General features: G+C 32.5%; 1 protein-coding gene across 4 annotated transcripts; it reads right to left on the bottom strand.

The window, feature by feature from the left end:
* Positions 1-7,825: 7,825 nt before the first annotated feature.
* LOC125421748 (uncharacterized) lies at positions 7,826-10,991 on the bottom strand. 4 transcript variants are annotated; one of them, XM_016030709.4, is made up of 8 exons: positions 10,772-10,989; positions 10,434-10,659; positions 9,933-10,323; positions 9,601-9,738; positions 9,338-9,497; positions 9,079-9,232; positions 8,839-8,982; positions 7,826-8,254 (listed from the first exon to the last, which is right to left on the bottom strand). In XM_016030709.4, the coding sequence occupies exons 1-8, from the start codon at positions 10,903-10,905 to the stop codon at positions 8,060-8,062; spliced, it is 1,542 nt and encodes a 513-aa protein (XP_015886195.3). In that variant the 5' UTR covers positions 10,906-10,989; the 3' UTR covers positions 7,826-8,059. The 4 variants fall into 4 exon arrangements, 2 of the variants coding, with proteins under 2 accessions (XP_015886195.3, XP_024930197.3); XM_025074429.3 differs by having other exon boundaries at positions 8,839-8,979; XR_003056246.3 differs by having other exon boundaries at positions 8,114-8,254; positions 9,060-9,232; positions 10,772-10,991.
* Between the last annotated feature and the right edge of the window lie 5,773 nt (positions 10,992-16,764).

Here is a 16,764-nt window from a genome sequence, read left to right as displayed (position 1 = left end):
GATTCATCAATCTACAAAAGAAATAAATAAAAGTTGCATTGAAAGACTATTATTAATGCATTTATTAGAAAATAACTGTCTTTGGAAAGTTTTTGACACCAAAATGGGAGACAAATTGAACACAAGTCAACAAGGCTTTGATATCCTATCGAATTGCTGTTTATCTCAAAACTTATATAGGTGATAGAAAATAGGTCCAACAATCTATAATAAATATATTTTTCAATAGAAATTACATGTAATTAGATCACTTAAAAGTTAAATTAGATGAGGAAATAATCTAATTGCTTCTCATAAGCCAGCAATAAATCACCTTGTCATATCTTTTTGTTAAGATCACCTTGTCATATCTTTACTAATCTTTTGTACGTGCTAGCTGTTAATTGCCGGCGTTTTATGAAAGTAATGAGTTGGTGTGAAACAAATCAGTTTCACAATATTATTGGTCACTTGGTCTTGGGATATAGACTGAGAAATTGCAAGCACAAGCAAATGGACTTTAGTTCAAAATGTGACACTATTTTAACTATTTAGTCCAAGCGGTAAGTTTAACAACAAAACTGGTTCCAAAACCCAATGAAGTAGCTGAACTGCATATATTTCATTTGCTATATGTATAAATATGTCAATCTTAATCTTATTAAGGCATAAATATTTTATTACCCAAAAAAAATGCTATAAATATTTTAAACCAAACATATATTATTTCATTTGCTCTTTCTCTCTCCATTATGTAATAATCTAAACATCATGATCAACATTGCAAGAGAGTGGAACATGCAGAGAATTTTCAATGCACCAGCACTTGATTAGTTTCCTAAAATTGGAATTTAACACTGCCTTTTTAGGCCCAAGTTGTAAGATCATGGCATAACTGGCTCCCCAAATATTAAGGGACTATATTTCCACCAAGACATACATACATATCCAGCATCACTAAGTTGTATCATCATGGTCGTATCAGATAGAGCTGTTATGAATCTTTTCCTTGTAATATTACTCTCATAAGCAAGTATCAACGTGGGTTTTAGAAACGGCACCGATGTAGTAGCATGCATTGAGAGTCAGAAAAATATTGAGTTTCAAGCAAGATCTTGTTGATCCTTCAAAGAGGCTTTTGTCTTGGGTTTCCCAAGAGAACTGGTGCAAATGGGATGGAATTGTTTGCAACATTTTATCTGGTCATGTTGTTGAGCTCCACCTTGCTAATATTCATCAGGATGATGAGAGTAATAGTGCTTTAAAGGGCAGGATAAATCCTTGGTTGCTTGGTATTAAACATCTAATTTACCTTGATCTAAGCAACAATGATTTTGGAGGGATTCAAATCCCTAGCTTCATGGGTTCTTGCGAGTTTTACATATCTTAACCTTACAAATGCAGGATTTAAAGAAATAGTTCCTCACCAACTTGGAAACTTCTCAAGCTTGCATTATCTTGGTCTTTGAGCATGTTACTATCCTAACATATATGCTAAGAACCTTCACTGGCTTTCTAGCCTTCCCTCACCGCAAAACTTAGATATGAGCTATGTGGATCTTAGTAAAGCTTCAAACAATTGGCTGCAGGTAATTAAAGGCTCTCTTCTTCGTCTGAATTACACTTATCCTTTTCTCAACTTGCTCATATTCCTTCTGTATTCCATGTTAATTTTACATCCCTTTCCTTGCTTGATATCTCACTGGACAAGTTTGATTCTTTCATCCCTGAATGGATTTTTAATATTAGTTGTCTGATCTATCTTGATCTACATGGAAGTAGATTTAAAGGCCAATTTCCCAATGGTTCTTCAAAATCGACTTCTCTTTTGAGTCTCAATGTTGCTTCTAATAATATAAATTCTTCTCTACCCAATTGGTTGTTTGGTCTTAGTCTAGTCTATCTTGACCTACATGGAAATGATCTTGAAGGACCAATTCCATGCAGCATCCAAAACTTGACTGCTCTCAGATATCTTGATCTATCAAAATGTTATTCTACTACATTCCAACTACCTCTATGATTTTTGGAAACTTGAACACCTGTACCCCAATTCAAATAAATTAGAGGGTGCTATTACAAGTTAATCGAAAATCTCACATCAATTGTTCATCTTGACTTGTCAAATAATGCAATTGAAGGGAATGTACCTAAAGCAGTAGGAAATCTTTGTAGTTCGAACTTTATTGATTTGGGAGGTAACTAATTTGGTGGAAATGTCTCAAATCCTTTTGATAGCTTGTCATCAGGCTGCCTCTTGAATAATTTGATCTCATTGAATTAGTATGAAAATTCCTTTTTTGGTTACATGACGTATCAAATTGTGGAATTCAAAGTCTCTTAAAGGTAATATGATATCTGGTCCTCTTTCATACTCACTAGGCAGATAATCATTATTGCATACATTATCAATTGGTAGAAACCAATTCAATGGATCCCTTCTCGAAAGCCTTGGTGAACTTTCAAATTTATATTTTGTTGACATTTCTTCGAACCTTTTTGGAGATGTTGTTTCTGATGTTCACTTTGTAAATCTCACAAATTTGATCAGATTACATGCATTTGATAATTCATTAGTTCTAAGCGTAAAACCAAACTGGATTCCTCCCTTTCAACTTGAAGCTGTAAATTTAAGATCATGGAACTTGGGACCTCATTTTCCAACTTGGCTTCAAACATAACGTAACTTTGAATTCATAAACCTATCAATCACTCAAATTTCAGAGATAATTCCCAATTGGTTTTGGAACTTGCCTTTTGACTTTACATACTTGAACCTCTCTCATAATCAAATCTATGGGAGATTTCTTGATGTGCCTAATATTGATGGAAGTTTCTCATCTATATACTTTGACTCCAACAACTTGCATGGTTTACTGCCTCGTATCTATTCAAATTTAAGAGAGTTAAATCTTTTCAACAATTCCTTTTCAAGTGATATCTCACCTACTATGTCATCCAATGGCTGCAACAAAGCATTAACTATTATTCATCTTGGAAAAAATCTTTTATTATGAAAATTTTCTGATTGTTGGATGCATTGGCCTTAATTACAAATCATAAAGTTGGGAAACAATAATCTGACTAGGGAAATTCCAAGCTCCATAGGATCGTTACATGACCTGTCTTATTCGATTATCCCTAGAAAAAGTGACTTGGAGCTTGGAGTAAATTGCCCTCTTTGATACTGACGGTTCAGCTTTTAATGTCCACCTTGTAATTTTGGTCCTAGGCACTGGAACACTAACTTGGGACTATGAGTTTGTAGTTCTCGGGTGACAACTTTAGCACTTTCAGCTCACATAACTCTATGGACTCATCTTTAACTTCATATTTGTACGTGTACAAAGCACCTTAGCGAACGGTTTGACCTTTTTGGTCTAATACTCCTTTTTAGGTTTGTTCTCCCTTTTAGTGACTTGGAGCTTGGAGTAAATTGCCCTCTTTGATACTGACGGTTCAGCTTTTAATGTCCACCTTGTACTTTTGGTCCTAGGCACTGGAACACTAACTTGGGACTATGAGGTTTGTAGTTATCGGGTAACAACTTTAGCACTTTCAGCTCACATAACTCTATGGACTCATCTTTAACTTCATATTTGTACGTGTACAAAGCACCTGAGGGAACGGTTTGACCTTGATTCTAGGGTTGGTTAAGTCTGAAACATTGACTGAAACCATATCCACTTCAATCAATGGAAAATGATTGCTGTCAACCTCTTTTACATCCTTCCTTTTTTATAGGAAATTCAAGGTGCCCTTGTTAATTAGTGCTTTGATTGCATTTTAGAACACTACATAATGAACAGTTTGATGTGTCAACATACCTGCCACTTGCAGTATGGTTTCTTCTTCATCTCTTCAACTGTTGGCAAAATATGGCTATCAAGTAATTTAATTACCTTGTCAGCTAACAAATGGTCAAAATTTTAGTTGGATTTAAAGATGTTGAAATTATAGACTTTCTCTGGCTCAAGTCCATAACCAATTGAGGAATCATATGGTTCCTTGTTGGTCTAACTAAAGCTTTGCATATGTATTTCCTAGTAGCCACTACTTCAGCTATATCGATTTTGATAACGGCATTCTCGATTCTTTGGTCCTCAGTCAATTGAATAAATCTCAACATTAGGGTGGTCTCTGTAGTATGAACCCCAAGATGAGTTCTTCCTCAGATATTCTTCCCCTAAAATGCTTTTATACCTAGATGTTCGAGAGATTAACTCGAACAAATCGTAGAACATCGTCCCTTTAAACTTATTTCAAAGCTTGTAACTTAGTCCACTCTGAGTTAGCTTGACAAACTCTCCTTCTAGTATATTCAGATGACATTTGATTATTGCCCTCTTAAATTGAACAATGTAGTTCTTCATTAATTCTCCTTCCATCTGACACAAACACTATAAGTTAGCCATTGAAATCTCTGGCTCAATCCTGTAAAATTGCTCATGAAATTTTTGCTCTAACTCCTGCCAAGTATGAATCAGATTTTGTTGCAGATTGATATACTAGGAGAAAACAGAACTTGTTAAAGAATTTGCAAATAAGCAGAGCTTCAAAAAGTCATTAGTAGCAACTTCTCCACACTAGATAGTGAAATAGCCCATATGTTCCACAGTAGACCGATTCTCTTCATTCGAAAATAAGGCGAACTCATGAAACCTGAATCTCCTTGGAAATTCTATTCGATCAATAGTTTAGGGTAGGCCTTCTGTAGGATGGTTGACCAACTCTTCTGAATGCAGGATCGATCATGTCCTGGATGATGGTCTCAACGACCTCCCTATCCATGCCATTACCATTGTTCATCCAGTTTCGGACATTATTTCCATGTCTCCAGGCCGGTCCGTGGTAATTGGCTTAATAGTGATGGTCTTCATTCTGACCATACGGAAAGTTTTGGTCATATTGTTCAGCATCCCACCTATCATGATCTTGATTATGGACAAGTGGGAAAACCTAGGCCTGGAAGCCTGCTCTTCCCCTATGAACATTATTTACAGCTTGAAAGGCCTGCACGCCATAGGGTGAAGCTTGAAAAGCCCGCACTGCATGAGGTAAGGCTTTAGGGGCTTGTACAATATGCTCTTCTTGGCCATTTCTAATGCTTTGGCCTTGGTTCTTAGTTGGTCCGCCACCATGACCTGGGTTCCGAGCTGGTGGGGGAATATAAGGTTGGACTTGTCATTCTGGCATGATTGTCCTTCCATTGTTTCCATTCGTTCTCACCGGAATGGCTGATACATCAATCCTTTTCGTGTTACCTTCATATATGGCCGAAAAGGCTTGCACTTATTCTTCCTGGCCAATAAATGGTCATGTGCCAGTCAACGAGGCTTGGGTAACCTGCAATTGTTGACACAAAAAATCCATAATGCCTTCTATCATTCGTTTCTTAGTCTCCTAGAATGCTTCCATCTTCCTTTAACCCTCCTTTAGATTATGAAATAGCTCACAGATTGACTCTTAAGTGGACATCTCTGTCGGATCTTGAGTTTTACTGGCTCCTTCCACCTTATTGTTGTCGTGAATGTCAAACTCCGGAGACATTGATCGAGTATGAACCATTGTCCTCAGTTGAAATCTTGAGTCCCACCGAGCGTGGCAAAAAGATATGTTAGAATATGTTGGAAACTTTCAAACAATCTGTTGTCTCCTAAATATACAAGCGTGCCACTTCAAACCTTGAATCAAACTATTATTGATTATTGGAGAATAATATAATCTACAAAGCTCAATTGCTTTAATAACTAAAGGGCTTTTAATAAAATTTCAACTAAAAAGAATAGACTAATGAAAATAAATTCTAATGAAAAACTAAATAGTTTATAGTCTAATAGTTGTATGTAGAGGTGTGTAAAGATGTCATTTCAAAACCAATGGAGCTTCAATTTATATAAGAAAAGTTGGCCAAAACACTTCACACGCTTCCGATGTGTGCGACTTTTTACAAACTTCAACTTCACAATTTTAATTTATACAAGTGCAAATCATATGACCCTTAAATCTCCAATTAATGTGGGCTATTGTCAATTAATTAATCCTCCAAAGAATAATATTGCAATAAGTTAAAGTATTGATTTTTAAAAATTAATATTATGGTCCAAACAACTTCATTTTGTTTACTTTGAAGTGTTGTATTGGAATTGGGTCACTTGATAGATTATGAGTTCCTAAATATTATAGTAATGTTGTTTGAAATGTTTCTCTTTTTTCAATCGTTCGACTGAAGATGGGTAAAGAATCCGTGATCATTCATTCGTGCGACAAGGATAGAATTGCCCATTTTAACAGGATCGAATCTCTATCAGAGGAGTAAGCCCTCCTAAGTTGCCAAAAAATGTATATGAAGAATATAAAATTGATTGAAGGTTTTCCTATGTTATACTTCTATGCTTTTTTAGCATAGGTAAGCATTCTACTTAATTTGCAAACTCGTCTATGAACTAGTATAATCATGTGTATGTAGAGGGGAATTTGTTGCTATATTAATTATATGCAAATTAAACTAACTCTTTTTCGGAGAGGTTCTTAAACCTGACGAGGTCAGCAAGAAAAAAAATTTGCTCAAATCACTTTATGTTGGGGAAAATAATTGACACAGAAAGAGCCTGGTTTGAGAATCTTTCCAAATGCATGACCCGCGAGATGCTATCTACAATAACAAATATTTGCCATCTACAATAACAAATATTTCACAGCATTAGCCTCCAAAATGACCCAAAAACTTCCACCATGAATTCATTCGGGTGTAAAGAAAACGTTGTCTCTACAATATTTTTTATCTCAAGCATTGATAGAATTATAATACTCAAGTTCAGGTGCATTATCAATTCCATCTAGTATGGCAGTTGACAGGGGACAATAGAATTCGATAGTAGAACAAGAAGCTCAGCACATTGTAAACGCTGCCAGTAATGGTAATTGCACCTCTTACTGTTTTTACTCTGAATTGGTTCCATATTACCTTTTTGGTGGACATTAGAATCATACCATATTATGTCACATTATATGGTGTTTTGTAATATATTAATGTATTATTCTGTATAATTTATTTTATCTTTTCTGTATGTTTGTTTGGAGAGAGAACAGTGACTAAGAGGGAGCATGGCCGTCAACTTTTATGCCCTTATATTTCATAATACGTCACTCAGTTTTCTCTTTAGGTACCATCACACCAAGCTAAAGCCGTTAGGTTAAAACAGGCAAAAGGAGAAGCTGACAGAGAGGTTGCTGAATTTTGTGTTCAAATTGAACGCATTTTCAGAGAAAAGTTGCAAGGAATCTGTTAGCCCTTTGATTCCTCTTGCAATATTTTTCTCTGTCATTATAAATCAGTTCCAATTTTCAGAAAGCCTGTCCAATTTTTTTAGTCTAATATATTTCAAGCATCAAATATTTTAATATAGGAGGCTCCTCAGTTTTGGAGCTTTCAATTACCATTTGCGTTGCACAGTCATCATTGTGTCATTTACCTGTTAACTAAAACTACTTTATATGTATTATCAAACAGGGTAATGGGAACTCAGGTGATAACGTGAAGCGGCTTCAGCAAGAAACAGATGCAAGATCCATCATCCAAGGAACGAGGCTGAAAGAATATCACATCATGTTGTACATATGCTTCTGAAACATGTAACAACTGTGAAGAATTAAGATTCTTATATACTATTTTGCTCCCTATTATTATTTCAATTATGATTGAGATATATTTATAACTTGTATTGTTTGATTATATCAATAACAGCATGTATTTTTCAGGTTGGCGCTTTGGTAGTAGCTGTCAACAGGATTTTCATGATCTAAGCTTCAGAAAATGGGAATTTCCGAGACTATTCTATGAATCTGAAAGAAGAGTCATTACAATTTCATTTATGAAAGTGATAGTTATATATTACAGATTATGTATCTATACATTTTGGTTCTGTAAAGAAATGCAGAGTCAACTGCCTTTTAAACTTCCCTTTCCTCCAAATAATAGCTAAGGAAGGGAATTTCCAAAATGGAAATTTTAATTGATAAAATTAAACATTGTGATGAAAGGATTCATATGTGGAAATAAGAACAGTGTTTATCCCGGCTACGATTGCAGTGCTAGGATATCCTGCAGTATTTGCTCCACCACAATCCCGCAAGCAAATATTCCTACTCCAAGAAGCAAGGGCCTTGCTCTGGATAATGCTTGTTGATCAGCATCTCCATCTTCTTTTTTATGCATTGCCCAGGCCATTGCTGGTGGGAGAACTCCATACAGCATTGTCATACAGTATCCTCCCTAATCCACAGTAATGTCAGTTAAAAGATTAATTTATGATAATAATAAAGTAATACAACTTTTTTAATGTCTGCAAATCATTTTTAGAATTCAGAAAATTGACATCCTATAAAGGAAATTTTTGATACTGATTTGAGACAGTATTCCTAAAAGTGTTTTTTTTTTTTTTTTTTTAATGGTAAATATCAAAATTTTCATCAGTTTCAGTTCATATAAGTTCATATATTTGGTTAGACTTGCTTGGAAACACTCTGTTAGGCTGACTCCACAGAAAGATTATCCTTTCCTATACTCCCAGAGCAAAATGATGACACTAGGAAATTATGCTATAAATGTGACTCTAATCTTGGCCAAGAAACTTGTCAGGAATAATACCTTTCAAAATCTGATTAAAACTCATGGAAATGATTGTGGCAAGACATAATATTGTAGCACTCAAAACTCTCCAGAAGTATACTGTCTTTGGAAATTGACTATTATTAAGTTTATTTTGGCATCAAAATTTTCTTCTACTTCTTTATTTGTTTGTCTCATGTTTTGAATGGTTCTTTTACTTGGTGTTTGATTTCCTCCCCTCTACTTACAGCAATGTCTGTGGCAGCAGAAAACGCATCAGGAATGGTGGTTGAGACAAAAAGAGATGGAGCAACAGCAACTGCCATTGCAGTGAAGCTGATTTTATTTCTTCCCCACCAACTTTGCAGCCCAAAGATCAAGTTTGTTCTCTTCTACAGTTCAACAACACATGTTAGTCATGCAAGTGCCATGCCTTAACCACAGAATTAACAAAATACACAAGCCTTACTTGAGGGGAAGACTTTAACCTGTAGCACCGGTGTGGTGGAAGAATTCCAAGAGAGGTTAGTAAGTTGCTCTTTGAAAAACTCAAAGAAGCCGAGAAGAGTGCCAATCAGTGAAGTTCCTACGGCAAGCAGTGAGAAAGCTTCTACCATATATGAAACTCCACTCAATTTCACACTGAAGGTGGGAAATTTGTGTTATTAGTCCCTCAAAAAAAGAAAGAAGGTAAAAATCAATTCTTGTTTCATTTCCAAATTGGCCGACAATATCAGATATAATAACCTCATAAGCAATTCAACAGGGTCAACAACTTGATCAGCCTGGGAGGAAAGGCTAAAGGCAATTGCATCCCAAACAAGCAATGTTATCAATGGAACAATACTACCAAGTAAAACCGAAACTCTTAGACGTTTTAGGTCACTTCCCAAATAAGCACATAGAACTGCAGAGAAAAAATATCAGATTTTGTAGGAAGTTATACCTCATTTTCATTGCCTACTACTCAACCAAACCAAACTTTCAAATACTTGAATTGTGTTCCTTACCTGGTGCTACATCATGATATACCAAAGAAAAGATTATCACAGGTATTGTAGGAGGGACTTTTGCCCAGTTTCCACTTCCCGCTAGTCCCGACCACCCACCCAAAACAACTGCTACCACCTCTATTGCTAAGAGTAAACCTGTCAATCAGTTTGTGTGCATTTATTAGTGTCAACATAAAAAGGTCATGCCAATTTCTCACTCTGAACGTCTGACAATTTATTTTTCTGAATTTTCACAATTTCTAAAAGATTGTTGATTAGGAAGGATATGAAAATCTGTATAGACAATAAATTCTACAACTTTGGGAGAAACCAGTGCTCTTCATAGTCACCTATCATGGAAGCAGTGAGCAGCTGATTAACTTTATCAGTTGCTACGGTCCCACCTAGGGAGATTAGCATAGTGAAAAGTAAAGTGAAAAAGATGCCCGATACAGGAGCTGGAAGATTGAGCAAGTGAAAGAGAATCTCCCCCGACTTTGAACTATAAGCAACCATAGAAGTGTAGCCCAAGAAAACATAAGTGGAAGTGGCTAGATTTCCACCCCAATCTCCTAATGTCTCTTGGGCCATCGTTCTAATGGAAATAACCTCCAATTCATTCTCTTCCTCTTTCTTTATCTTCTCCCTCCTCAGCCTCACATTTATCTCCACAAGCAAAAGTGCTTCAATTAGGAGAAATGCCCAAAATACTACCATGGATATTGAACTTGGAACCAGTCCCTAACCATCCCCAAAAAAAAAAAAAAAAAAAAAAAAAAAAAACAAAGTTTCTGAGATTCCATTTTATCAAGTTATGGTTAAACTAAATAAATAAATAAAATAGGAGTTACTGCTTGGGAAGCTTTCTGTGGGAGTGCCAGAATCCCTGAGCCTATACTGGTGCCGATGATCAAAGCAACTGCGCCGGCGACAGTTCCTTTCTTCTCAGGTACCTTGATGGGCTCTTCATTCAATAGTGAAACACCATTCTTCGGCTTCTTAGCAGAGGCTTCAGTGAGCAGCAATTTCTTCTGCTGGTGTTGGTGATGGTGAAGTTGAAAAGCATGATATTTAATGCTGCCGGAGTTGGGAGGAAGAGGTATATGCATGGAAAATCATTTTGAATGAAAGAAAAAAATGGGAATAAAATGGAAAGGAAAAGAGAGAGTTGGAGTTGAATAAATCATACATCCTGAATTGTATGTGTATGCAGCCTCTTCTACTGTTGTAATGGTGAACCCATGATGGTTTAGTGTATGGAAATCTGTGGGTTTTGGGATTCAAGGAGGAAGATGCAGTCATACACTGTAAATGTGAATCCATATGAATCACTGTGTTTTCAGTGTATGTGTGTGTGTGTGAGAGAGAGAGAGAGAGAGAGAGAGAGAACGATTTGATAATGGATGGATGGAGAAGATTCGTTTATGTTATTTATATAAATGAAGGCTTAAACTTCCCAATTATCTTGGAAGTGGGACAGTGTTAGAGTAGCATCTTTCAGATAAAGCAAGAGAGGGTAAAGCAAAATGCCGGGACCCATAGCCAGAAGATATTTACATAATGGCTCTCACTTGGCAATATTTTTCACAGGCTAAATAAATTGGTTTCTTAAATCTACTTCGTCAAGAAATTTACCACTAGTCCTTTTCTTACTCGTCAAAGGAGAAAATTTTAGAAGTCATTTTTGAATGAACATTATCTTACATTATTCATCAAGTTTGTAGACTAAAAAAACTACAACTACAGTTTGTGGTTTGCAAGACAATATTTAAGGATTCGTTTGAGCATGCTCAATTGTACTGAATTATATCGTTTATATAAATGTGACTTTATATTTATAGATGTAGGTCTTTATTTATTAAATATTTTTCTGTTTTTGCTATTTTTTTTTTATTTGTTAGAGACTGGAAATACTTGTAAGACACAATTTATACAACTTTTCTTTTACCAATTTTTAAGATAGACATGCTGGATAAAGCTAAATTCATATTTCAGCCATGTATGATTCGATAAATGTCATAGGAGGTTCGAATGATCTCTAGTTGGTGAACCATAAATATATATATATATATATATATATATATTCTCGAGGGGAAAAAAACATGTGAAAAATGGCTTTTAGAAATTGACAGCAACTCGGGTTTATAAGTTGATCTAGCGTGTGTGTGTGTGTGTGTGTGTGTGTGCAGCGTCTTTTCAGGTTTGCATAGAACCATCTTTTAGGTAGCCTCTAATGGTTTTGTACTGGACCCAAGCCCAGGCCCAAGGATGGCTTTGCAGAAACTTATGTTAATAGTAACTGTGAGAGACATGGTCACAATTTTTGGACTATGATATTTGAGCATCTCCCAATCATTTGGATCCGGGATTGGACCATTTCATCCTCAAAAAGAGTGGCCCTGTCACTGTCACCGGGGTGACAGTTATTGGATTTTAAAAAATATATATATATATATATATATATATATATTCAGTCCGTCTACGGTGTAAATGGTTTTTATGCGGATCATAATATTATTGACAATTTTTCATAATATTAGTGACGATTTTTTAAGAAACCGTCCTTAATACTATGAAAAACCATCACTATTACTGCTGTCCTTATGCGAACCGTCTTTACCATAAAATTTACGTATATATATATATATAAAATATATTTTAGAAAAATGGATGTGTAGGTAAATTTTCACAAACAAATTTGTAAATAATAACCATGTTATTTATGTTCCTTTCAATCTTTTGTACCAAAGAAGAAATTTTATGGAGAAAATTGTTGAAAGGCTCAAAATCTGGTTTGGAAACCCATAACTCGATATTGACAATGGATTAAGTTATAAAAAAAAAAATGGGCTCTCTTTACAGAACAACGGTCAAATGAACCATTTTTAATAAACTAGATTTCCATTAGACTATTTTAGGTTGAATCTAATTTAATTTAAAATAGTTCAGTTTAATTAGATTAAAATACAAAATAGTTGTTGACAAGTAAGAGTATCTAAGTTGTATATTTTTCAAACCCATATTTGAAAGATTGTGATTTGAATCAAATATAATTCTTTCCATATTAAAATTTTATTATAATTTTCACAAAAAAATAAATAAATAAAAATAGTAGTTAAATACCAAAATTTTGAATAATATGAAATTGCCAAGTAACAGAAAGAGCAATGGTGAGTTACAGGGTGACAACAAAATGAGATGGGGCAGACAGTGAACAAGGCGTGGGAATGGGTTAGAGATAAATGCGAAAAAGACCAGAGCATATGGAAGGAGAAGCAACTTGAAGGGATTGTGACAAACAAGCATGAGGCAACACAGAGAGGAAAGAAAGAGACTGAATGAACCAAAGTTATAGAAATAGGGTAAACATTACAAGCATTCTTGTAAGTTGTAAGTTAGAATTCCATGTCTTCTTGTCCCTCCAAAATTGAATAAAATATTCACCTCCCCCAATCCTAATAGCCCTCCTGTTCACTACATTCCAAAACACATTTATACTTTCCAACACATCCAACCTATACTCATGTTTCATTGTGGGTAAATGCTATGTTTCAACCAACGTCTATCTATAATCTTTTTTTTCTTTCTTTTTTTTTTTTTTTTTTTGGGCTAAAACGTCTATGTATAATTTTTATGTATATAATATTTATATGGATAATGAGATCAATAATACAAGAGTGGTAAATTTGGTTTTCAAACTTTTGATATCAAATTATGTGTCTTTATCATGTCCTTTTAAAAACAAATCAGTATCAAAATTACTCTTTTTAAAGAAGTGGGGTGCCTTTATTGTATTAGCTTGTGTTGGATTTTTTACTTTTGCATGCTGACCTCATGACTTTAATTTGTATAAAACATCTATATCGATATGAAATCAATAATATTAATACAGCCGCTAAATTTGATACTTTATCAAATTTTCTCTTTTTTTTTTTTTATGTGATCTTTTATTAATTTAGTGACATAAATGATCTCATTATAAAATCAAGGTTCGAATCTAATCTGTTCAATCTATTATGATATGTGTATTGATTTTGGTCTTGGAAAAAACTAAATATAAAAGAAAAATAAATAGACCCATTTACTTTTAGGATATAATATATTCTAAATCAATCACATAGATAAAATAAAAAAATAAAAAAAACTTCTTGATATAAATTATAAGAAGACCCATTATTATAATGGGATTAGACATTTGATTAGCCTAGCAACCACCTAAAATAAGTAAGTGGTGGTGGAAGAAAGAAGATAATTGTCTTTTAGAGGGTGTTTCGAACCAATCTTTTCAAAAAGCTAAATCGATTTTAGTGATTCAAATTGTTGGGGGCCAACTGTGTCTTGCTATCCCTTTCTTATCTAATCAAAATTATCAACAATCTTAAGCCTCTACTACATCAAAGACACTATTATAACCGGCTAATCAACGAAGTTCAAGATTAAATTTTCTCAATAGACAGAAACTATCTTCCCCAACCAATATTCTTTGCAACTTGACCACCAATTTTCAAAAGCAAGTTAGAGTAATTTCAAGACCACAAGCCTGTCACGTGAGGTCCATTAGCGCCTTAATTTGCGTGTACATTGCTTTTTTTTCCATACAGATTTATCGTGTAATTAACTTTACCTTTTTGTTTATCAAAAAATATTATTAACTTTACCTTTTTGCAAATTAAAGTTATTTATTTATTTATTTATTTATTCATTTTTTTTATTTTTTTTTTGGTATGAAAAAATTTGGTAGGTTTTGATAAGAAAAAAATATTTTTATAACAAAAGAAATAAAGAAAAACATAATAAGTGGACTTTTACCATAATGTTATACTAGGGAATGACAGCACGTTTTTAGTATTTCTGTAGTTTGGACTTGGGAGTAATTGCATTTTAAATTTTAACTTATAATTTAGATACCTAATTTATAATTTGTTATTTGTTTGATACAATCTACTAATAAAGCTATTATTTGTTATATATATATATATATATATTTAAGTTCAATATTTGAGTCTCTCACTTCTAATATAATAAAATAAAAATAATTGCAATTTGTGATATTACCTTAATTTCTAAACTGTTTGTGGAGCAAAATGGTTCCATCCTACTCTATATATAAATATATAAAGAGTATCAAATAAGATTTTTAATACGAGGTGTAATATAGAATTTTTTTTTTTTGATTTTTAAATCACATTAAAAGTTCATATTTAAAATTATATTTATTAATTACAAAATTTTAATACGGTTTACTTTTTTTATATAGCGTTTTAGTTTATTATTAAAAATATATTTGATTATTTTTAAAATTTAAAATTTTAATATTTAATATGATATAATGTTATCAAATATAAACGTTACTTTATTTGATAAGGTATATCTTACTTGAACCTAATTATGTATATATATTTTGAAATACCAATTTTACATATATAAACATTTTGATTTCCAACCTATTTTAAACCAAATGCATATGCCTCGTATGATGCGCTGATGTGTTATTAGCTCTACCATTTTAGAAAATTTAGAGTTTAATTAAAGTGAAACAAATTGTTAATTAACGTACTCAATTATAATGTTTTAAAATTTAAATGGATGAAAATTAAATAAACTTGGTTCAGTTGGTAAGCTATTTATATTTATAGGGAGGTTATGTGCTCAGAATATTTGGATTCTTTATTATGTAATTACCCTAAGCAAGAAAATAATAAATTGCAATTATATATTCCATAGAGTAGAGTATAGACTTATATTGATTCATTTTTATCCTTAGCTTTCATATCATAAAAGAGATTTGATCTCATATTCTAAGCATCATACAAAGAAACTTTACCAATTACGCTACTATATTATATGCAATGTGCTTGGTGAAAATACTACACCAGGATTTCTTTTAAAAAGCTATTATTGTGAAAGTTGGAGACAAGATATCAAAGCATAAAAAAGTTGCATATCAGAAACAGAAAAAAGATCATACTCGGAATTGGATGTCAAAAAAATTAAACTGCAAACTAAGAGGAAGATAAATTAGGGTTGGGTAATTTTTTGACATCCAAAAACCCTGTTAAATGCTGTCCAATTTTATTTTTTATTTTTTATTTTTTCGAAAAAAGGCCCAGCCAAATCCCCAACATATTATATGCAAAACTGATTGGGTAAGTATTTTTGTTTTTTGATTGTAATGTCTATTTTTGTTTGTTATATATTTTGAAGTATGGTAAAATAGTAAATGCAAATTCTCTATATTTGGAGCAGTACTTGAAATCTACCACCAAAGGAAAACCTAAAATAGAGAAAATTTTAAACAAATTTCTATTAAGAAATAAGAAAATTTGTTATTTAATTTATATATGGTGTATGTGATTTTATAACTTGTTATCTGATTTCACGTGCTTCATTTTTGTCCATTTCAATAAATTAGTGCATTTTAGATTTGATAGTGCACTAGTATTTTTCCGATAAATCAGACGTAAACAGGAAAAGAATTCCAAAATTCATGATCATGAATTAAAAATAAAATATTACATGTTTTTATCAAAAAATAAAATATTAAATATTATTCTTTTTCAAGGTTTAAAATTTGGATATAGATTCAAAATATGAAAATATCCATAAATGTATTGGAAACTATTGAATATCGATAAAAATTCATAAAAATAATAGAAATTAATGAAAATTTATTTAAAAAAATAAATTTTTTTATTGAAACTTAAGAATTAACTTATTTAATTAATTAATTAGCTAATTAACTATTAAAACTACAAAAATATTGAATGGATATTATATTTCTCTTAATCAATCGATTTATAATAAATGTTAATCATTAAAAATATATTATGATAATAAAAATACAAAAAATACATATTTAGTAAAATTATTTATTAATTAAGATATATAAAATAATTATTACAATTACTTTATATTTTATAAATATAGTTTCAATACTATAAAGAATTCTTTGACAGTTGAGAATTATTTGTATCTTTCTCATTTTCATTTTAAAATTTAAAATGTAATAATTAATTATTCCTTAATAATTTTGCATGTAATTGTTAATATACTATCGTTATAAATATTTGAGAGTTAAATTTGCATGTCTAAAATATTATCGATATTGAAATTTTGAATCTTAGTTTGTAGAAAATATATTTCCTACATATTTTTTAATTTTCGTCTACATTTTTATTTTTA

This window comes from Ziziphus jujuba, chromosome 8 (assembly GCF_031755915.1).
Source record: "Ziziphus jujuba cultivar Dongzao chromosome 8, ASM3175591v1".
NCBI lineage: Eukaryota > Viridiplantae > Streptophyta > Magnoliopsida > Rosales > Rhamnaceae > Ziziphus > Ziziphus jujuba.
The sequence above is the reverse complement of the archived record's forward strand: the minus strand, read 5'-3'. Positions and strand labels throughout refer to the sequence as shown.